Genomic DNA, 16,789 nt, shown 5'->3' with positions numbered 1-16,789 from the left:
CCACCTCTTAACTCTCTCTCGGATAAACAGAATAGACTGAGCTTCATTAATTTCTCACTATAAGGCAAGAGGTTTTCCAGACCTGGAATCATTCTTATAGTTCTTTTCTGAGCCAATTTGTCAACATCCTTTTTAAAAAGTGTGGACACCAGAATGGACTGCAGTATTGCAGTAATAGTCTCACTAATTCCATACACAGTCGTAATATCACCTCCCTACATCTATGCAATATCACCTTGCATATACATCCAAGGATAATGTTTGCTGTCTTTGCCAGTGTATTCCTTTGGAGTTCATCTCCAGCTGATTATCTACCATGACTATTAAGTCCCTTTCAGAGTTATTGCTTTCCAAAATATAGTACCCCATCCTGCAAGCATGACCTATATTCTTTATTCCTAGAAGTATAACCTTACATGTGCCTGTATTTTTAAAAATGCATGTTGTTCAAGTGAGCCCATTTTAGCAAGCAATCCAGACTGCTGTGTAGAACTGACCTGTCATCATTATTTACCATTCTAACAAATGTTTGAGTCATTTGAAAACTTATCAGAAATGATTTTATATCTTTGTAAGTATGACTGGATCTGGAGATATAAACAGCCCATAAGAAGCGAACAACCAGTCTGAAAATTGTGAAGGAATATCTGAAAGTATTAGGTGTCCAATCCTAAATCCCCCGATCAACAACAGAACACAGTAAGTCACAAATAAATACAGCAAAAATGTAACTAAAATAATCACTACACAATGAAGGTGAAAGATAATTCTTATTTATATTTAACTTTTTTTTCAATTAAGAGAAAGGAACTGCAAAAACCTGTATGAAAATCAGAAAGAGATTTAGGAACTAATCTGAATGACACTGGAAAGACATAAATTAGTGATGTAACAACACTATAAAACATGAGTAGGCGGACAACAAAGCAGAGTACTGTTAACGTTTCATCGTTGTTCCTTGTAAAACAAATTACCTGTTGACAGATCATCCTGTTGTTTGGTATGTTGTACTATCATTGTTAACCTGGATTTTTTAAAAATATTTTACATAATAGTCTCTTCATTTTAAATAAATTACTCACAAATTAAAGGTTAAAATCCTGCAACGCTTTCTTCCACGAGTAGCCCTTATTCATAAAAGTAATCCTGTTACCTCACAAGCTGTGCTTAACTTTATGTACATGAATTTTCCATTGGAATCAATGGAACTACTCAGATGCTTAAAAGGTAGACAGAAATGTAAGTGCTTCCAGAATCAGGACTTGTGTGAGTAAGGTCTTCTGTGAGTAATGGTTTGCGGGACTGAGCTTTAAAGTCCAAATTCGTATAGGCATGCATAACATGACTCCCTTAAGTATCCCTATTGACAATAATGGGACTGCTAAAGTTTGTAAACTTAAGCATGAGCATAAGCATTTTCAAGACTGAGGTCAAATCTGCACAATATTCACTGAAAACCTGACTAAAAATGTATTTGTTTTAATAAGTCAAATGCAAAACAATATCTTTAATGTTTTGAGCAATATGAATTCTAGGTGTTTGTGGTTTAAAGATTAATATAAACAAGAATATTAAAATATGTCTGTAGTGCCAGCCTAATACAGAATCTTTTACGACATTTTGTGTCCAGAACATTTCTTTAATAATAAAATATTAAAATAACGAAGCCTTCAGAAAAGTTATTCTTTAACTAATATTCATCTAAACTAAATTATAATTACAAAACTAAAACTGAAAACAGATTATAGGTTCATACCTATTTCTTTCAATTTGCTCTTCAAAAGTAATATTTTCTGAGCAGAGTGATGCTTCCTCCTGGTGGTCCAGATCCTTTGCTGTAAATAAAAGATAATGTCCTTTTCTGCTGAAAGTATGACATACTCTTGAAGCCAGCTGTAGATCAGCAGGCAGTGCAAAACTAGGAGAAGCAGTACACAGGTGATGAATAACTGGATAATGTTGACCTCTGGGGGACAAAAAAAATCAACTATTTAGCATTTTCACTGTCTTCTGACATCTAGATTTCACATACACAGATTACTCTACTACTGCATTAGAATCACACAGACTGTATTTGAAGTTTTAATACATATAATTAGTAGAAATTATTGTACAATTAACAGAAAAGAAAAGAAGATGCTAAAATCCCTGACAGTAGCTTTAAAGTAGAAATTAATTACACAGGACAAAGTCTTACTCTCCTGATTCAAGCACAACTTTTATGAGCTTCATTGAGAGTTTCACTTGTGTAAGTACTTAGGATAAGACCCCTAAATTGTACACATATGTAAATATGCTGAAACATTTACACGAACTCATGAGTAAGACTATGGGTGTGTCTACACTGCAGCTGGGAGTGTGCTCCCCAGGGTGGGTAGACAAACACATGCTAGGTCTGCTGGAGCTAGAGTACTAAAAATAGCAGTGTAGCTGGAAGTAGCATGAGCAGCAACTTGGGCTAGCCACCCTAGTATGTAACCAAGGAGTCCAGGTGGGTTTGTCCTCAGGCAGCTAGCCCGAGCTGCTACCCATGCTACTCCCAGCCACACTGCTATTTTTCATGCACTACCTTGAGCGGAGTATCTGTCTACCTGGGAAACACACTCCCAGCTGCAGTGTAGGTGAACCCTAAATCTTTTGACAGAGTTCCTTGGAAATAATGTTTATAAAGTTTTGGACTTAATTATGTTAATGAGGTGCTATCTTCACTTGAACATTTTCCTAACTTCTTTCAGTTCATAATTCCAAAACAGTCTGGCCCATACTCTACACATTTGTTTTCATCTCTTGGCTTTGTAAGACCTGATGCCATTGATTAACTTTGGAAAGTTAAAATTATTTACTTCCACCATTTAAGATCCTGATCCAAAACCCCTTGAAGTCAATGAGACTCTTTCTACTAACTTAACCGGCAATCAGGACCTAAAAGGCATTTCCGCCCATTTTATGGGCTCCACAGAGTTAATAAATGTCCAGGATGCAGACAGCTATGATGGGGGGGGGGGGGGGTAGCAGCAGGCAGGAAACCACCTGGAGCGAATGAGGATGGTCTAGGAAGTAAAGAGGGTCCAAGTGATGATTCAAGTGATTCCCACATATCCACGTTACATGCACCCAATCATCCACCAGACGCAACGAAGCCTTCACCATGAAGAAAGAAAATAGGTAGCAGAGAGCCATGAAGGGGTTAATGGAGAAGAGTCATTTGGTCGGAGAGTGTGTGCGAGTGAGAGAAAGGGTGGATTTTAGAGAGGGTGGATTTTTAGGAAGAAGCAGAGTCCATCCCTGTGCAGGTTACAAATTCTACCAAAGGTCCTTTCACTGAATTGTTCTTACATATTTTGTTTTTTGTTTTCATTTTAAGATCTAAGAAAATTAATAGGGAAACAAAATTATGAAGTATTTACAAACTTAATTCCAGTTTATCAATTACTTAAGGGGAACATCTGTGTGAGAATGCTGGAAATTCAAAGTTAAAGTTACACTGAGTAACTTTCTTGATACCTCGCAGGGTTACCCCTGGAGTCATGAAGCTTACACATCACCCTCTTGCTCAGGGCTGTGCCTAACTCCACAAGCTAGAGTGTAACGTTTTTTTATTTTATGAAGGGGGAAAGCAGCACTAATAACTACAATTAAATCAGAAAAATACAGAGGTTAGTGTAACACAGAGCCATGTTTGTCATGTTCTAAAATAATATTTTATATTTATGTTGTAATAATATTACAAAAAGAATGAAAGCAAAGAGGAAAGATAAAGCAGCCATAGAAAATGAAGGCAAGAGGATATGCACAACATATAACACCACTCAGAAGAAAATAATACAACTCAAGAATCAGAAAATTGTTATTATACAGTCCAGCAGTGACATCAATGGATTTTAAAGAAAACTGCAACACCCACTTAGTTCGTCAATATCTGAAAAACCTTAAACTACATTTTAATTTTTATTTGGGAATATACTTCAATATGTTTTAATTAATTGTTATATGAAAGAGAAAACACTTTGGGGGGGAAACAAACTATGTCTATTCTGTGCAAAAAAGTTAGGTTTAACTAAAGAAGTGTTTTTTTAAATTATTTAGTTAAATTAATGCAAAACCCTGCATGAATACTCTTTCGTCATTTTAAATCTGGTTCATATTGATTTAGCATGTGTCAGTAAATGTACAGGCACAAGTTAAACAAATATAAATAGTTTTCAGCCAACACCCCCAAAAGTGTTTGGACCAGTTTAACTAAAATAATTTAAAAACTGATTTTAGTTAAACAAGTGCAACTTTTGTGGTGTAGACAAGGCATTAGTTCCCTCAACAATGCAAAATGCAACAATGCAAAATTTCACCAGATCCTACAACCCAAGCAAAAGCTCACTGAACTCAGTGGGAACTTTTCCTGCATAAAGAGTACAGGATCAAGCCTTTGGGATAAAATTTAAAAGGATAAAAAAGAAAGGAGTATCCATGAAAGAAGGGGATTCACAGGCATGGCACACATGAGATGAATGGGCTAGTCTGGATTAAAGGATACCCCCTGGAAACCCAAGCAGTGGAGGGGACATTTTCAGGACAAGAGTTCATAAGTTTTGCAGTATAGTAGGATTGAAAGCAGAGTCAGCTTAGATTCAGGAGAGTGAAATTGCAGACCAATATTTTAATGAGAAGCTTACATATTGGTTTATTTTAGAGAAGAGAAGAAAGATTTCACACAGTATTTCTACAAGGGGGAAATACTGAATATATTCCATAAATGTATGCAATAGCCTGGCTTATTTAAATCCGTGCACTAAAACTACATTTTCCCCACAGTACAATTCACCTGCAAATTAAAAAAATAACTGAGAGAGATAAGACTTCTATGGGCAAAGAGTTTCTTAAATTTTCTTTAAAATATAATAGTTTCAGTGATTTCTGTAAATAAAGAAAAGTGAAATAACTGAAAATTTGTCCCAGAACATTGATCAGAAATTCTTGTTTACTTATTTAAAATAGATAAAAACAGGCAAAGTATAAATTTAATTGGGTCATGTTCTTACTCTTCTAGTACAGAAGTTTATCATTTCACTGGATGGACAAGCTGGAAGTATAAGCAATAAAAACTAAAATATTTGGGGCATGTTGCAGGTAAAGGTGTGTTTTTACAGCACACAGTCTCCCTTAAGATGACTGACTATTTATCATTCTTTGAAAAAGAGGACATGAAAAAACAATACTATGTGTGTGGCCTACATTACCTTCATCTAATGCGCTAAATAAAGTTTTTTTAGAAAATCATGCAGTTTCTGAACCATTGATAATCTGACAATAACTATTTATTGAAGGTAAAATACTCATTGTCTGCAGTCACTATTTGTTTTAATATATAATCTTGCTAACCAAATGATCTTTAAGCCATGTAGATAAGCAATGGCATGCAGAGGGTCACTTAAATGCCAATTTGACTGTTTCATAAACTTAGGCATTCTTTCCCCATGAGTCTAGTCTCGGCTACTTAATTGAAAGTAATATCCATTTACAAACTTTAGGCCTGCCATAAAAAGGCTCTCTTCTGTGTCCAGCAAACCTTTCAGGGCCCTAAGCCCAACAAAAGCTAATAATTAAAGCTTTTTTTTTTTTTTTCACCTCAATAAAGAGTGAAGTGGAGGTGCAACTTAAGGGACACCAAAACAAACCTGGCCATAAAGATCTAATTGACAGGGAAGACTGTAAAACCAGAGAATCTCACTTGTCATGAAGTGAACAGGATCAGACAAATTAGTGCATAAACTGTACTTCTTTCTATATCTGCACACATGCTACAGAACGACATATGCCACCTATGACAACAGCAGAATAAATAGGAGCTGTCCTCAAATTACAGCTTCAACTAAAAACTGCTGAATAGAGCTGTGCGAATATCTGATTTTTTGGTTAGCTGAACCAAAACAAAAAACAAACAAAAATTTTTGTTTTGAGTCAACTCAAAACAAAAAATTTTTGGTGAACCAAAAACGTCTAAAATATTTAGTGTTGAGTTGAGTGAAATGTTTCATTCGACCCAAAATAAATCATTTCATTTTGCTTGAGGGTTGTGGGTTTTTTTTTCCTTTTTAAAATAATTAAAATGCAGGTAAAATCTGAAATGAAAAATAATTTCCAACCAAAATATGAAGATGTGTTTTATTTCAAAAATATCGAAACAAAATATTTAGACTTTTTCTGAATTTGTGTTTAATATGGCAAATATGACATGAATTCAAGAAAGTTTCAGTCAATCTGAATCTACATTTATCTAAAATAGATTTCATCCAAAAAATTTCACCCGCCTCTACTGCTGAATCTGAAATAATAAGCACTGACTATAATACAAATACAAGTCAACGAATTCTTAGTACATAAGTAAAGAAGATGGCTTAAATCGGAATTGTTTACATTACATTTGTAGTATTTTCCACTGTTTGTTTTTAAATATTTTAATTAGATTATGCTTGGGATTGTATGGACCAAGTTCTACCACAGCATAAGTGCCTCCAACTCCTGCTGAGTCAATGCCTGGGCTGAATTTGGCTCTATAGGTTTAAAAAGTTGTAACTGAAAACTATTTTAAGGAGATAAACAGAAAATTCAAACTACAGTTGATTCTGAGCTACAAAGTTTGAATCTGAACTTCCCCAAGGTTCTGGGTGTTCAGATTTAGGATTTTGAAATGGCCCTATGCCTACTCTAAACATGTACTATACTAATTTTTTCCAAGTATTTAAAATAACTGCAAAAATATTTCCATAATATTCACTTCATAACAATGAAATGTTCTAAAAGTTACTTGATCTCTGGATTCCATGTGGACAGCGAAGACAGTGATTGCTGTAGCTGGAGATCTTCTTCTAATAACTTTTGCTGAACTTCAAATGGTTTAGCCTTTATGATTGCTTCTCCTTTCACCTGTAGCATGTCTGAGGATATAGCCTAAAAAGCAATAAAACTGAAGGGTAAAAACAATGTTATGAGAAACTAAATATTATATGGATTTTTTTTATCCATGTTGAAGTACTCTGAACTCTGGCAATTCTACACTTCAGAGCAAACCATAGCACACAGTTAAGGTTGCTATAAATTAGAGTAGCCATAGTGACTGCTGTAACTTACTCCACTTGTTACATCAGCTCCAGGGGAAATCCAGAATCTGGCAGACACAAATTTGCCATGCTCCTTCCCAGGCTGCACTTTCTGAGAGTATGTCTACACTGAGGGCCGGTTAGGTTAACATAAGCTGCCTTATGTCAGTGTCTACACTTCAGCCTTCCACCCACCAATGTAAGTGCCCTACTACACTGACTCCACCTTCACGAAAGGTGTAAGGCTTATGTCGGTGTAGTTAGGGCGACGCAGCTTACATCAGCTATCTTGTCAATTTCACCGTGGGGAACAGGGAGGAGAGAAACCCCAGGGAGCTTCCCTCCCACTCCTGGCTGGAAATGAAGGGGTGGGAAACCCCGGGTGGTTTCCCCAATTCCCTGCAGCGAACAGGGAGTTTGCGGAGGGGGGGGGGAATAAGGGGGGAAGGAGCCTGCCAGGAGCCCAGGAGCCTATGAGGCAGCCAGGCTTCTGTCAGGGAGCTGCCAGCAGAGCTGAGAAATCCGGCTCTCAGCTCCCCACACTGCCCCTCTTAGGTTAGTGGAAGCGCTCCTGGGAGGACACGCACCACCAACCCCAGGAGAGTAGTGTGGACATGCACCACCACAATAATTACACAGTCAACCTAATATAGGTTGACTTAGGTTTGTAGTGCAGTCATACTCTGAGATTGGAAGTGTGCTTCCCAACATGGGTAGACAAACATGTTAGCTCTGCTTGAGCTAGCACACTACAAATAGCAGAGTATCTGGGGATTACATAGAATACGCATCCAAGGGGTCCAGGCAGGTTTGTACTCAGGAGTCTGGCCCAAGCTGCCTCAGCTATGCTGGCTATGCTGCTATTTTCAGCACAATAGCTCAAGCAGAGCTAGCGCATGCCAGTCTGCCCATGTGGGACCCACACTCCCAGCTGCAGTGTAGACATAGCCAGAGATGCACAACACGATCCACCTCTAAGACTATAATTAATCAGATATACAAATGTTACCTCTAAAGGAGATGTTACAGTTGTCTGTGATTCTTGTTTTCTCTCTACATCCTCTGAAATTTTAGGCACTGGAAAAGCTGGTTCATATAAGGATGGAATGTCTGAAGAAGACAACTTTAATTTATATTCCTCAGTTTCTACAGAAGTAGGCATATCCTCTGAAAGTGGAGATGAAGTTCCTGGTGCCTCAAAAGGAGTTGTTCCACTAAGTGATTCTTTGATCTAAGAAGGGGAAAACAGTTAAAATTTTATTTTTTGTAGACATGACATGTTAATACTTCTAATATGACTTTTCTGAAATATAGAATGTAAACACAAAATCATCAAAAGATCATTAAAATCTTAAAATTAATATTCAGAACAGCTCAAGGTATTTTAGCCATGAACATACCTATGATATCATGATGATTTTTTATGTACACAAGAAGGGAATTGGCGGGTTTAGGCTAAAAGTTCATGACTTCTCAGGAGTCTTCTTTTAGAGAGCTAGATTCTTCAGAACAATTATTTTAAGAATCCATGTTCTTGTGCTGTTTTCTCACATTGCCCCTCACTATATGCTGACCGCAGAAGAAAAGTTGCAAAAGTCCTTACTAAAGCATTGATTAATGGTACTACAGACAATCAGGATTCTACTGAACTTCACTTAGATGCTTTCCCATGGAACGGAAGAAAGTGTAGAGAGGTAGTAGAGTCAAGAAACTGAAGAATGAAAGGAAAGAGGTAGCTAGCTAGTAAAACAGAGAAGAGAGGAACAATATCAAAATGGAGGAGGGGAAGAAAAAGACTCAAAAACCTTACTAAGGATCCAAAAACTCATCTCCTCACTTACGTCCCTAGGACTTTCACAAGTCATCTTTGGTTCAATTCACTCAGCCAGTTACCCCTGGGGCCTGATCTTTGGCCTAGATATCAAGATAGAAGACATAACAACCCAGTCTCTGTCTTGGATAGACCATCACCTCATTAAAGTACTGGTCAGAGATCTTCCAGTGCCCAAGCAACCAGAAAGACGAATTATCCTGATTCAGCCATGGATTCCAACAAATTACAAAGCCTGCTAAAGAATGACAGCACTCCAGCCATAAGATCAGGAGCTGAGGACCTAGTGAATCACTACCATTCTACACTAGCTTCAACAACTAACATGTCTGCCCCCAAATGGCACCTTTCTTCCCATCACCCACAGATCTCCTTGGTTTTCTGACACCCTGAACCAGCTGAAGAGAGAAGAGCAGAAACTCAAGTGGTAATGGTGGGGGAGAAAGACTGATACTGACAAGATGAAACACAATGATTCCTCAAAGCTGAGGCTGTATAACAGGCCAAAAGAACTTTTCTTTCAGCCTGCACTGAGGCTGCCAAATCCTGCCTCAAGGAGCTATCAAGGGTAGTAAAGTGCTTTATCAATCCTGAATGCCCACAACCTGCATTAGAGCTGGGCCTCAAGCACCATAAAGAGCTATCATCTTGCTTCTCTGAAAAGATTAGACACATTCAGGAAGCCTTCTTAAACAGCCTGGATCCATGCTGCCTATACTACACTATCCAACTCTGCATTCCCAGAGTTCAGAACATTCCCTCATCAGAAAGTTCTGGACACCCTAAAGGAGTCTCAACCCAAAACTTGGGAATCTGACCCATGCCCCTTCTGGCTTGTGAAACAGAATCAAAAACAACCATTGCCACTCCTGACCGAAACAGATAATATATCATTCAGAGAAGAATATAAGAATGGCCACACTGAGTCCAACAAATGGTCCATCTAGCCCAATATCCTGTCTTCCAACAGTGGCCAGATGCTTCACAGGGAAAGAACAGAACAGAGCAATTTATCAAGAGATCCATCCCATCGTCCAGAGCCGGCTCCAGCTTTTTTTGCGGCCCCAAGCAGCAAAAAAAAAAAGAAAAGAAAAAAAACCCTGATTGAGCTGCCACCGAAGTGCTACTGAAATGGAAGGGAGAGAATGAAGGACTCACCGCCGAATTGCCGCTGAAGACCTGGACGTGCCGCCCCAATAACTGACGGAGTGCCGCCCCTTTCTACTGGCCGCCCCAGGCACCTGCTTCCTTCGCTGGTGCCTGGAGCCAGCCCTGCCATCATCCAGTCCCAGCTTCTGGCAGTTGGAGGTTTAGGAACACTCAGAGCATGGGGTTGCATCCCTGAACATATTGGCTAAAAGCCATTGATGGACCTATCCTCCAGGAACTTTCTAATTCTTTTTTGAACCCAGTTATACTTTTGGCCTTCACAACATCCCCTGGCAATGAGTTCCATGAGTTGACTGTGTGTTGTGTGAAAAAAATACTTCCTTCTACTAATTGTAAACCTGCTGCCTATTAATTTCATTGGGTGACCCCTGGTTCTTGTGTTATGGGAAGGGGTAAATAACACTTCCCTGTTCACTTTCTCCACACCATTCATGATTTTAGAGACTTCTATCGTATCTCCCCTTCATTGTCTCTTTTCTAAGCATAACAGTGCCAGTCTTTTTAATCTCCCCTCATAAGGAAGCTGTTCCATACCCTTAAACATTTTTGTTGCCCTTCTCTGTACTTTTTACTTTGCCAAGGGCTCTGTTCCTCTCCCTCCCCCATAGCAAGGCCCCACATTCTCTGCACCATGCCAAGGATACAGTCCCTCCCCCACCCTTTCCCCCTTCCCTCACACCAAGGTCCCCTCTTATCTGCACTACGCTAAGGGCTTTGTGTCTCTCTCCTCCCTCTGCCCCTGAAGTACCTTTCATTCCCCTAGACTGGGAGGGGTGGATGCCAGGTGGTGCTCTCTCCCCACACCCGGTTCAGGCTTTGAGGAGGCAAGACATTACAAAGCAAGGAAGAAAGATTTCTCTCTCTCCTTTCTCTCTGGCTGCCCCTACTGGCTGAGTACCTGCTCAACAGCTCCAACCAGAGAAAGTAATTGTTTCTCTTTTGTCATTCAGGGTGTCAACATGTTGAACTCTATTGGCAGAATGATCATAGGTATTATTATGCTGCATAGTATTAAACAGATGATAGCAACTCCAAGAGTCCCCCATTTTTCTTCTTTCAGTGTTCTGATTGCACCCAGAATCACCAGGATTCTGGCCACAGATGCCTAGAACATGCCCTGAAATTTGGGAAATGATCAGATTTGAAATTCAAAAGTTATTCTGTCACAGACAGACAGAGAAATGTCATCAAATTAACTATAAGGCCTTCACAAGCGCATGCAAAAATGGGTACCGGTTATATGGGCCTTTGGGCCCAGGCCCCACCAATATCCTGGGAGTGGATTGGAGCTGGCACCACTTAGAGGAAAAAGGCCCATACCAGAGCTCATGTTGTACCAGAACACTGTGTAACAGTGTTCCAGCACTTTTTTGGGGAGCCAGAACATAGTCTGGTACTTCTGACTGAGCTCACTGCTCCAGAAGTAGAGATGGTGGCTCATTTAATGAGCCGCCCTCACTCATTGGAACACAAGAGCTGGTCAGACCAAAGGTCCATCTAGCCCAGTATCCTGTCTTCCGACAGTGGCCAATACCAGGTGCCCCAGAGGGAATGAACAGAACAGGTAATCATCAAATGATCCATCCGCTGTTGCCCGTTCCCAGCTTCTGGCAAACAGAGTCTAGGGACACCATCCCTGCTCATCCTCGCTAATAGCTGTTGATGGACCTATACTCCATGAATTTATCTAGTTCTTTTTTGAACCCTGTTATAGTCTCGGCCTTCACACCATCCTCAGGCAAAGAGTTCCACAGGTTGACTGTGCGTTGTGTGAAGAAATACTTTCTTTTGTTTGGAAAATAAATAAAACTTCCTTATTTACTTTCTCCATACCAGTCATGATTTTATAGACCTCTATCATATCCACCCCAATCGTCTCTTTTCCAAGCTGAAAAGTACCAGTCTTATTAATCTCTCCTCATACAGAAGCCATTTCATACCCCTAATCATTTTGGTTGCCCTTTTCTGAACCTTTTCCAATTACAATTCCAATATATCTATTTTGAGATGGGGCAACCATATCTGCACGCAGTATTCAAGATGTAGGCATACCATGGATTTATATAGAGGCAATATGATATTTTCTGTCTTATTATCTATCCCTTTCTTAACGATTCCTAATATTCTGTTCGCTTTTTAACTGCCGTTGCACATTGAGTGGATGTTTTCAGAGAACTATCCACAATGACTCCAAGATCCCTTTCTTGCGTGGTAACAGCTAAATTAGACCCCATCATTGTATATGTATAGTTGGGATTATGTTTTCCAATGTGCATTACTTTGCATTTATCAACATTAAATTTCATCTGCCATTTTGTTGCCCAGTCACCCAATTTTGTGAGCTCCCTTTGTAGCTCTTGGCAGTCTTCTTTGGACTTAACTATCTTGAGTAGTTTTGTATCATCTGCAAATTTTGCCACCTCACTATTTACACCTTTTTCCAGATCATTTATGAATAAGTTGAATAGTACTGGTCCCAGTACAGACGCTGGGGGCACCATTATTTACTTCTCTCCATTCTGAAAACTAACCATTCATTTCTACCCTTTGCTTCCTATCTTTAAACCAATTATCGATCCATGAGAGGACCTTCCCTCTTATCCCATGACAGCTTATTTTGCTTAAAAGCCTTTGGTGAGGGACTTTGTCAAAGGCTTTCTGAAAATCTCAGCACACTATATCCACTGGATCCCCCTTGTCCATATGTTTGTTGACCCCCTCAAAGAATTCTAGTAGATTAGCGAGGCATGATTTCCCGTTACAAAAAACATGTTTACTCTTCCCCAACAAATTATGTTCATCTATGTCTCTGACAATTCTGTTCTTTACTATAGTTTCAACCAGCTTGTCCAGTACTGAAGTCAGGGTTTCTGACCTGTAATTGCTGAGTAGGGATCCAAATCCTGGGGATGCTCCTGGGTTCCTCTGGAGACTGCCCAGGTGACTGAGCTTCCATCTCTCCTTCCAGAGCGGGAAGCCAGGTCTGGAGGCTCCCCAGGGGTCTTCCCAGGTTACCAAGCCACCATCCTTCCACTTAGGAAGGAACAATCGGTTGTACACATACAAAATGGGAAATGACTGCCTAAGAAGGAGTACTCTGGAGAGGGATCTAGGGGTCATAGTGGACCACAAGCTAAATAGGAGTCAAAAGTGTAACACTGTTGCAAAAAAAAAAGCACACATTATTCTGAGCTGTATTAGCAGCAGTGTTATAAGCAAGACATGAGAAATAATTCTTCCGCTTTATTCTGCACTGATTAGGCCTCAACTGGACTATTTTGTCTAGTTCTGGGTGCCACTTTTCAGGAAAGACGTGGACAAATTAGAGAAAGTCCAGAGAAGAGCAACACATATGATGAAAGGTCTAGAAAACTTGACCTCTGAGGAAAAATTGAAAAAAATGGGTTTGTTTAGTCTGGAGAAGAGAAGACTGGGACAGGACATGATAACAGTTTTCAAGGACCTAAAAGGTTGTTACAAGGAGGAGAGAAAAAAAATGTTCTCTTTAACATCTGAGATTAGCACAAGAAACAATGGTCTTAAATTGCAGCACAAGCAGTTTAGGTTGGACATTAGGAAAAACTTTCTAACTGTCAGGGTGGTTAAGCACTGGAATAAATTGCCTAGGGAGGTTGTCATTGGAGATTTTAAAGAGCAAATTAGACACAAACCTGTCAGGGATGGTCTAGATAATACTAACTCCTGCCTTGAGTGCAGGGGAATGGACTAGAAGACCTCTCAAGTCCCTTCCAGTCCTACGATTCTATGACCTCTCCTAATGGAGTGGGAAGCCAGGCCAAGGGTTCCCCCTGGGTTGTGCTCAGGTTACTGAGCTGCCATCTCTCCTTCTGGAGCAGGGATGCAGATCCAGAAGTTATCTTCCAATTTTATGCCCACCTGGGAGGCTCCACCCTCCCCCAGACACCCAAATATAAGGGACTCTGTCCCTTACTCCCCTTTGCTCTCTGACCCCTACCAAAAATTTTTACAAATCTAGGGCCTGTACTGGCAAATATTCTTTTTTGCCTTCAGAATACACATAACAATTGTAAAGCCAAACTAATTTTTTAAACCAATATTACAGAGGGGACTTAAATAAGGTTTTTTTTATAGTACCTGTCTGTAACCTAAACTATGGAAATTCTACTACCCCTCCAGAATAGTGTTGAACTTCACCTGTTTCAGTTGCTGAAAATCTATTGATAGCTCTTTTTAGCTTGAGATGTATTTTGTGCTGAGACTGGAAAATTTCTAACGATAACTTCCTTTCTGCTTGGAGCATCTCCCACAATTCTGAACATTTGACATCTAAAATATTCTCTCTGCAGCTCACAGAGGTGGATCAGTATTTTGGTGCCATATGGTCTGACCACACCCACTCTGCTCCCACATGCTGCCAGATGAGTTATTCCCATGCTGTAAAACTTGCATAACACCATTATCAACAAATATTCCAGAGATAAGTAAATAACTAATACATTAGAACAAGGAAGACTGTCATATGGTAATGGTTCCACCTAATATCTGACCCTTTGTTCTTGAGCCATCCAGGGTGGATAGAACTGTGGGAGATGCTACTAGCCGAAAGGAAATTATCATTAAGAAATTTTCCATTCTGAAGCCCAGTTTCTCCCACAATTCTCAATGACTGAGAAGTAGCGAGCAGCGAGTAGGAAGGGTTATGAGACAAAAGTTTAGTAGGAAAAAAGTATCCCCCTTTTTATGAGGTCATGCAAAAGTTTGTATTATTTATAGGCTACTTCCTGCAGCACCTTCCTGCCAAAGAAGGCCTCTGGAGAAGACAGAAGGTCCACCTTTATGTGAATAATAAAGTTGTTAGCTGTAGACCAAGTGGCTGCTTTGAAAATTTCTGAAGTGCACACACCAGTTCTTTCTGCCCATGATGCTCCTAAAGATCCCGTGTAGTGTGCCTTGATCCCTTCCAAGACATGAACCTCTGATTTCAAGGATTCTACAATACATAGACTAATCCACCTAGCAGTGGAGGACTTGGAATTTCGCATGAAAGGACATGAATAGGGAACCTGATCCTCTCATGGATTCTGCATGCCTGAGATGGATTTTTCAACACTCTTCTGATATCTAAGGTATGCCATGCCTATTCAGTTGTATCTTGTGGTTTTGGACATAAAGGAAGCACAATTGCTTTAGAAGTGTGGAAGGAGGAATTTACTTTAGGAAGAAAGGATTCTAGTATTCTGAGCACCAGTTTGTCCTCATGGAACACACAGTAAGGCTCCTGTATAGATAAGGCTGCCAGCTCTTACACATGCCTCGTGAATGTGACAGCTACTAAGAAGAAAGTCTTAATGGATTATTTTTTTAAAAAGTAACACTGAAGTCAAACACTGAAAGGGATAGCTTGGCTGGGCCCTCAAAACTAGTGGAAGGTCCCATTTTGGGAAGAGTGGCCTGACTAACTGACTGCTCAAAAGAATCTGGCTACCTGTGGATTGTCTGCCAGGCAGCCCAAGGATCCTGCAAATAGTATGCTAGTAAGAGCAGACAGCTGATGTGCACTGGTATAGGGCTAATCTGTCTATACCTTCTTGTAGAAAGTCCAAAACAGTTGGAATTCCTGAATTTCTGGGATTTGCATTGTGCTCTTGGCACCAGTTGACGACTCTGGACCAGATAGAAGAGTACGCTTTTAGTGTTGATACCCTCGTAGATTAAAGCAATATCTTAATAACAGTGGAGGACAGACCAAGACCTTTTAGTACTTCCCTTTCAATAGCCAGGCTATTAGGTGAGCTGTTTAAGATCCAGATGAAGGAGAGGATCTTGCCAGAGAAGGTCCGGTCTCCATGAAACCTGGAGTGGGAGCTTTCACGTCAGCTCTATCAGGTCTGAGAACCAAGGTCTCTTCAGCAAATGGGGAATTATCAGTATTACCTCTCATGTGCTCATTTTATTTTCTGGATCACCTTCTGAGTAGAGGAAAGGGTAAAACACATAAAATAGGCCCTGTGGCCAACTGTGTGATAAGGCACTGTTCCCATGGCTCTGGGGTCTGCCTTGTATGCAAAATATTTTGGCCTCTTTTTGTGAACAGGTCAGTTGAAGGGAGGCCAAACATCTGAACAATGAGATCGAAAACTTGATTCAGGCACCACTCGGAGTGGTTGACCCTACACCTGCTGAGCCAGTCTGCTTTTTGGTCCAGACCCCATATGATATGGATCACTCTGAAAAAAAAAAAAAAGGAGAAACTGTTCTGCCCACCTCATTATTTCTATTGCTTCTGTGTGTAGTGTCAGATTCTTTGTTCCCTTTTGACTGTTTAAATACACTACACTAGTTGTATTGTCTGATTGAGCCAGAATGTGGTTTCCCTTTAAGGTGGCTGGAACCTTTCAGTGCTAGCTTGACCTCTCTCAGCTCTACGAGGTTTATCCTGTGAGCCTTTTCCTCTTCCCTCCAGAGGCCCCTGGCTACTTGGATCTCCAAGTAAGCGTCCCAGCCCTCCACGCTAGCACCGGTTGTGAGGACTAAAGGATCTGGAAGGTAGATCGGCATGCCTTTACGGACCTTGTCATGGTCTGACCACCATGGTAAGGAGTTGAACACCTGTGTTGGAACCCATACTTGATCTTTCATGGGTTCTGTAGAGTGGCCCCAGACCTTTAGTATGAAGGCTTTTGATGTGTGACTGCCCATGGAGCAATCCCTA

General features: G+C 40.2%; 1 protein-coding gene across 7 annotated transcripts in view; it reads right to left on the bottom strand.

Annotated features, from left to right (window-relative positions):
• The window catches only part of TTC6 (tetratricopeptide repeat domain 6), a 133,603-nt gene that overhangs the window by 104,004 nt on the left and 12,810 nt on the right, over positions 1 to 16,789 (bottom strand). For all 7 annotated transcript variants that reach the window (XM_048854948.2, XM_048854943.2, XM_048854942.2 and 4 more), the window contains exons 4-6: positions 8,104 to 8,325; positions 6,803 to 6,945; positions 1,757 to 1,966 (exon numbers count right to left, since the gene is read on the bottom strand). In XM_048854948.2, coding sequence (XP_048710905.2) covers positions 1,757 to 1,966; positions 6,803 to 6,945; positions 8,104 to 8,325 — 575 coding nt within the window. The remainder of the gene's footprint in view (positions 1 to 1,756; positions 1,967 to 6,802; positions 6,946 to 8,103; positions 8,326 to 16,789) is intronic.

The sequence above is a fragment of the Caretta caretta genome, chromosome 6, assembly GCF_965140235.1.
Source record: "Caretta caretta isolate rCarCar2 chromosome 6, rCarCar1.hap1, whole genome shotgun sequence".
NCBI lineage: Eukaryota > Metazoa > Chordata > Testudines > Cheloniidae > Caretta > Caretta caretta.
The sequence above is the reverse complement of the archived record's forward strand: the minus strand, read 5'-3'. Positions and strand labels throughout refer to the sequence as shown.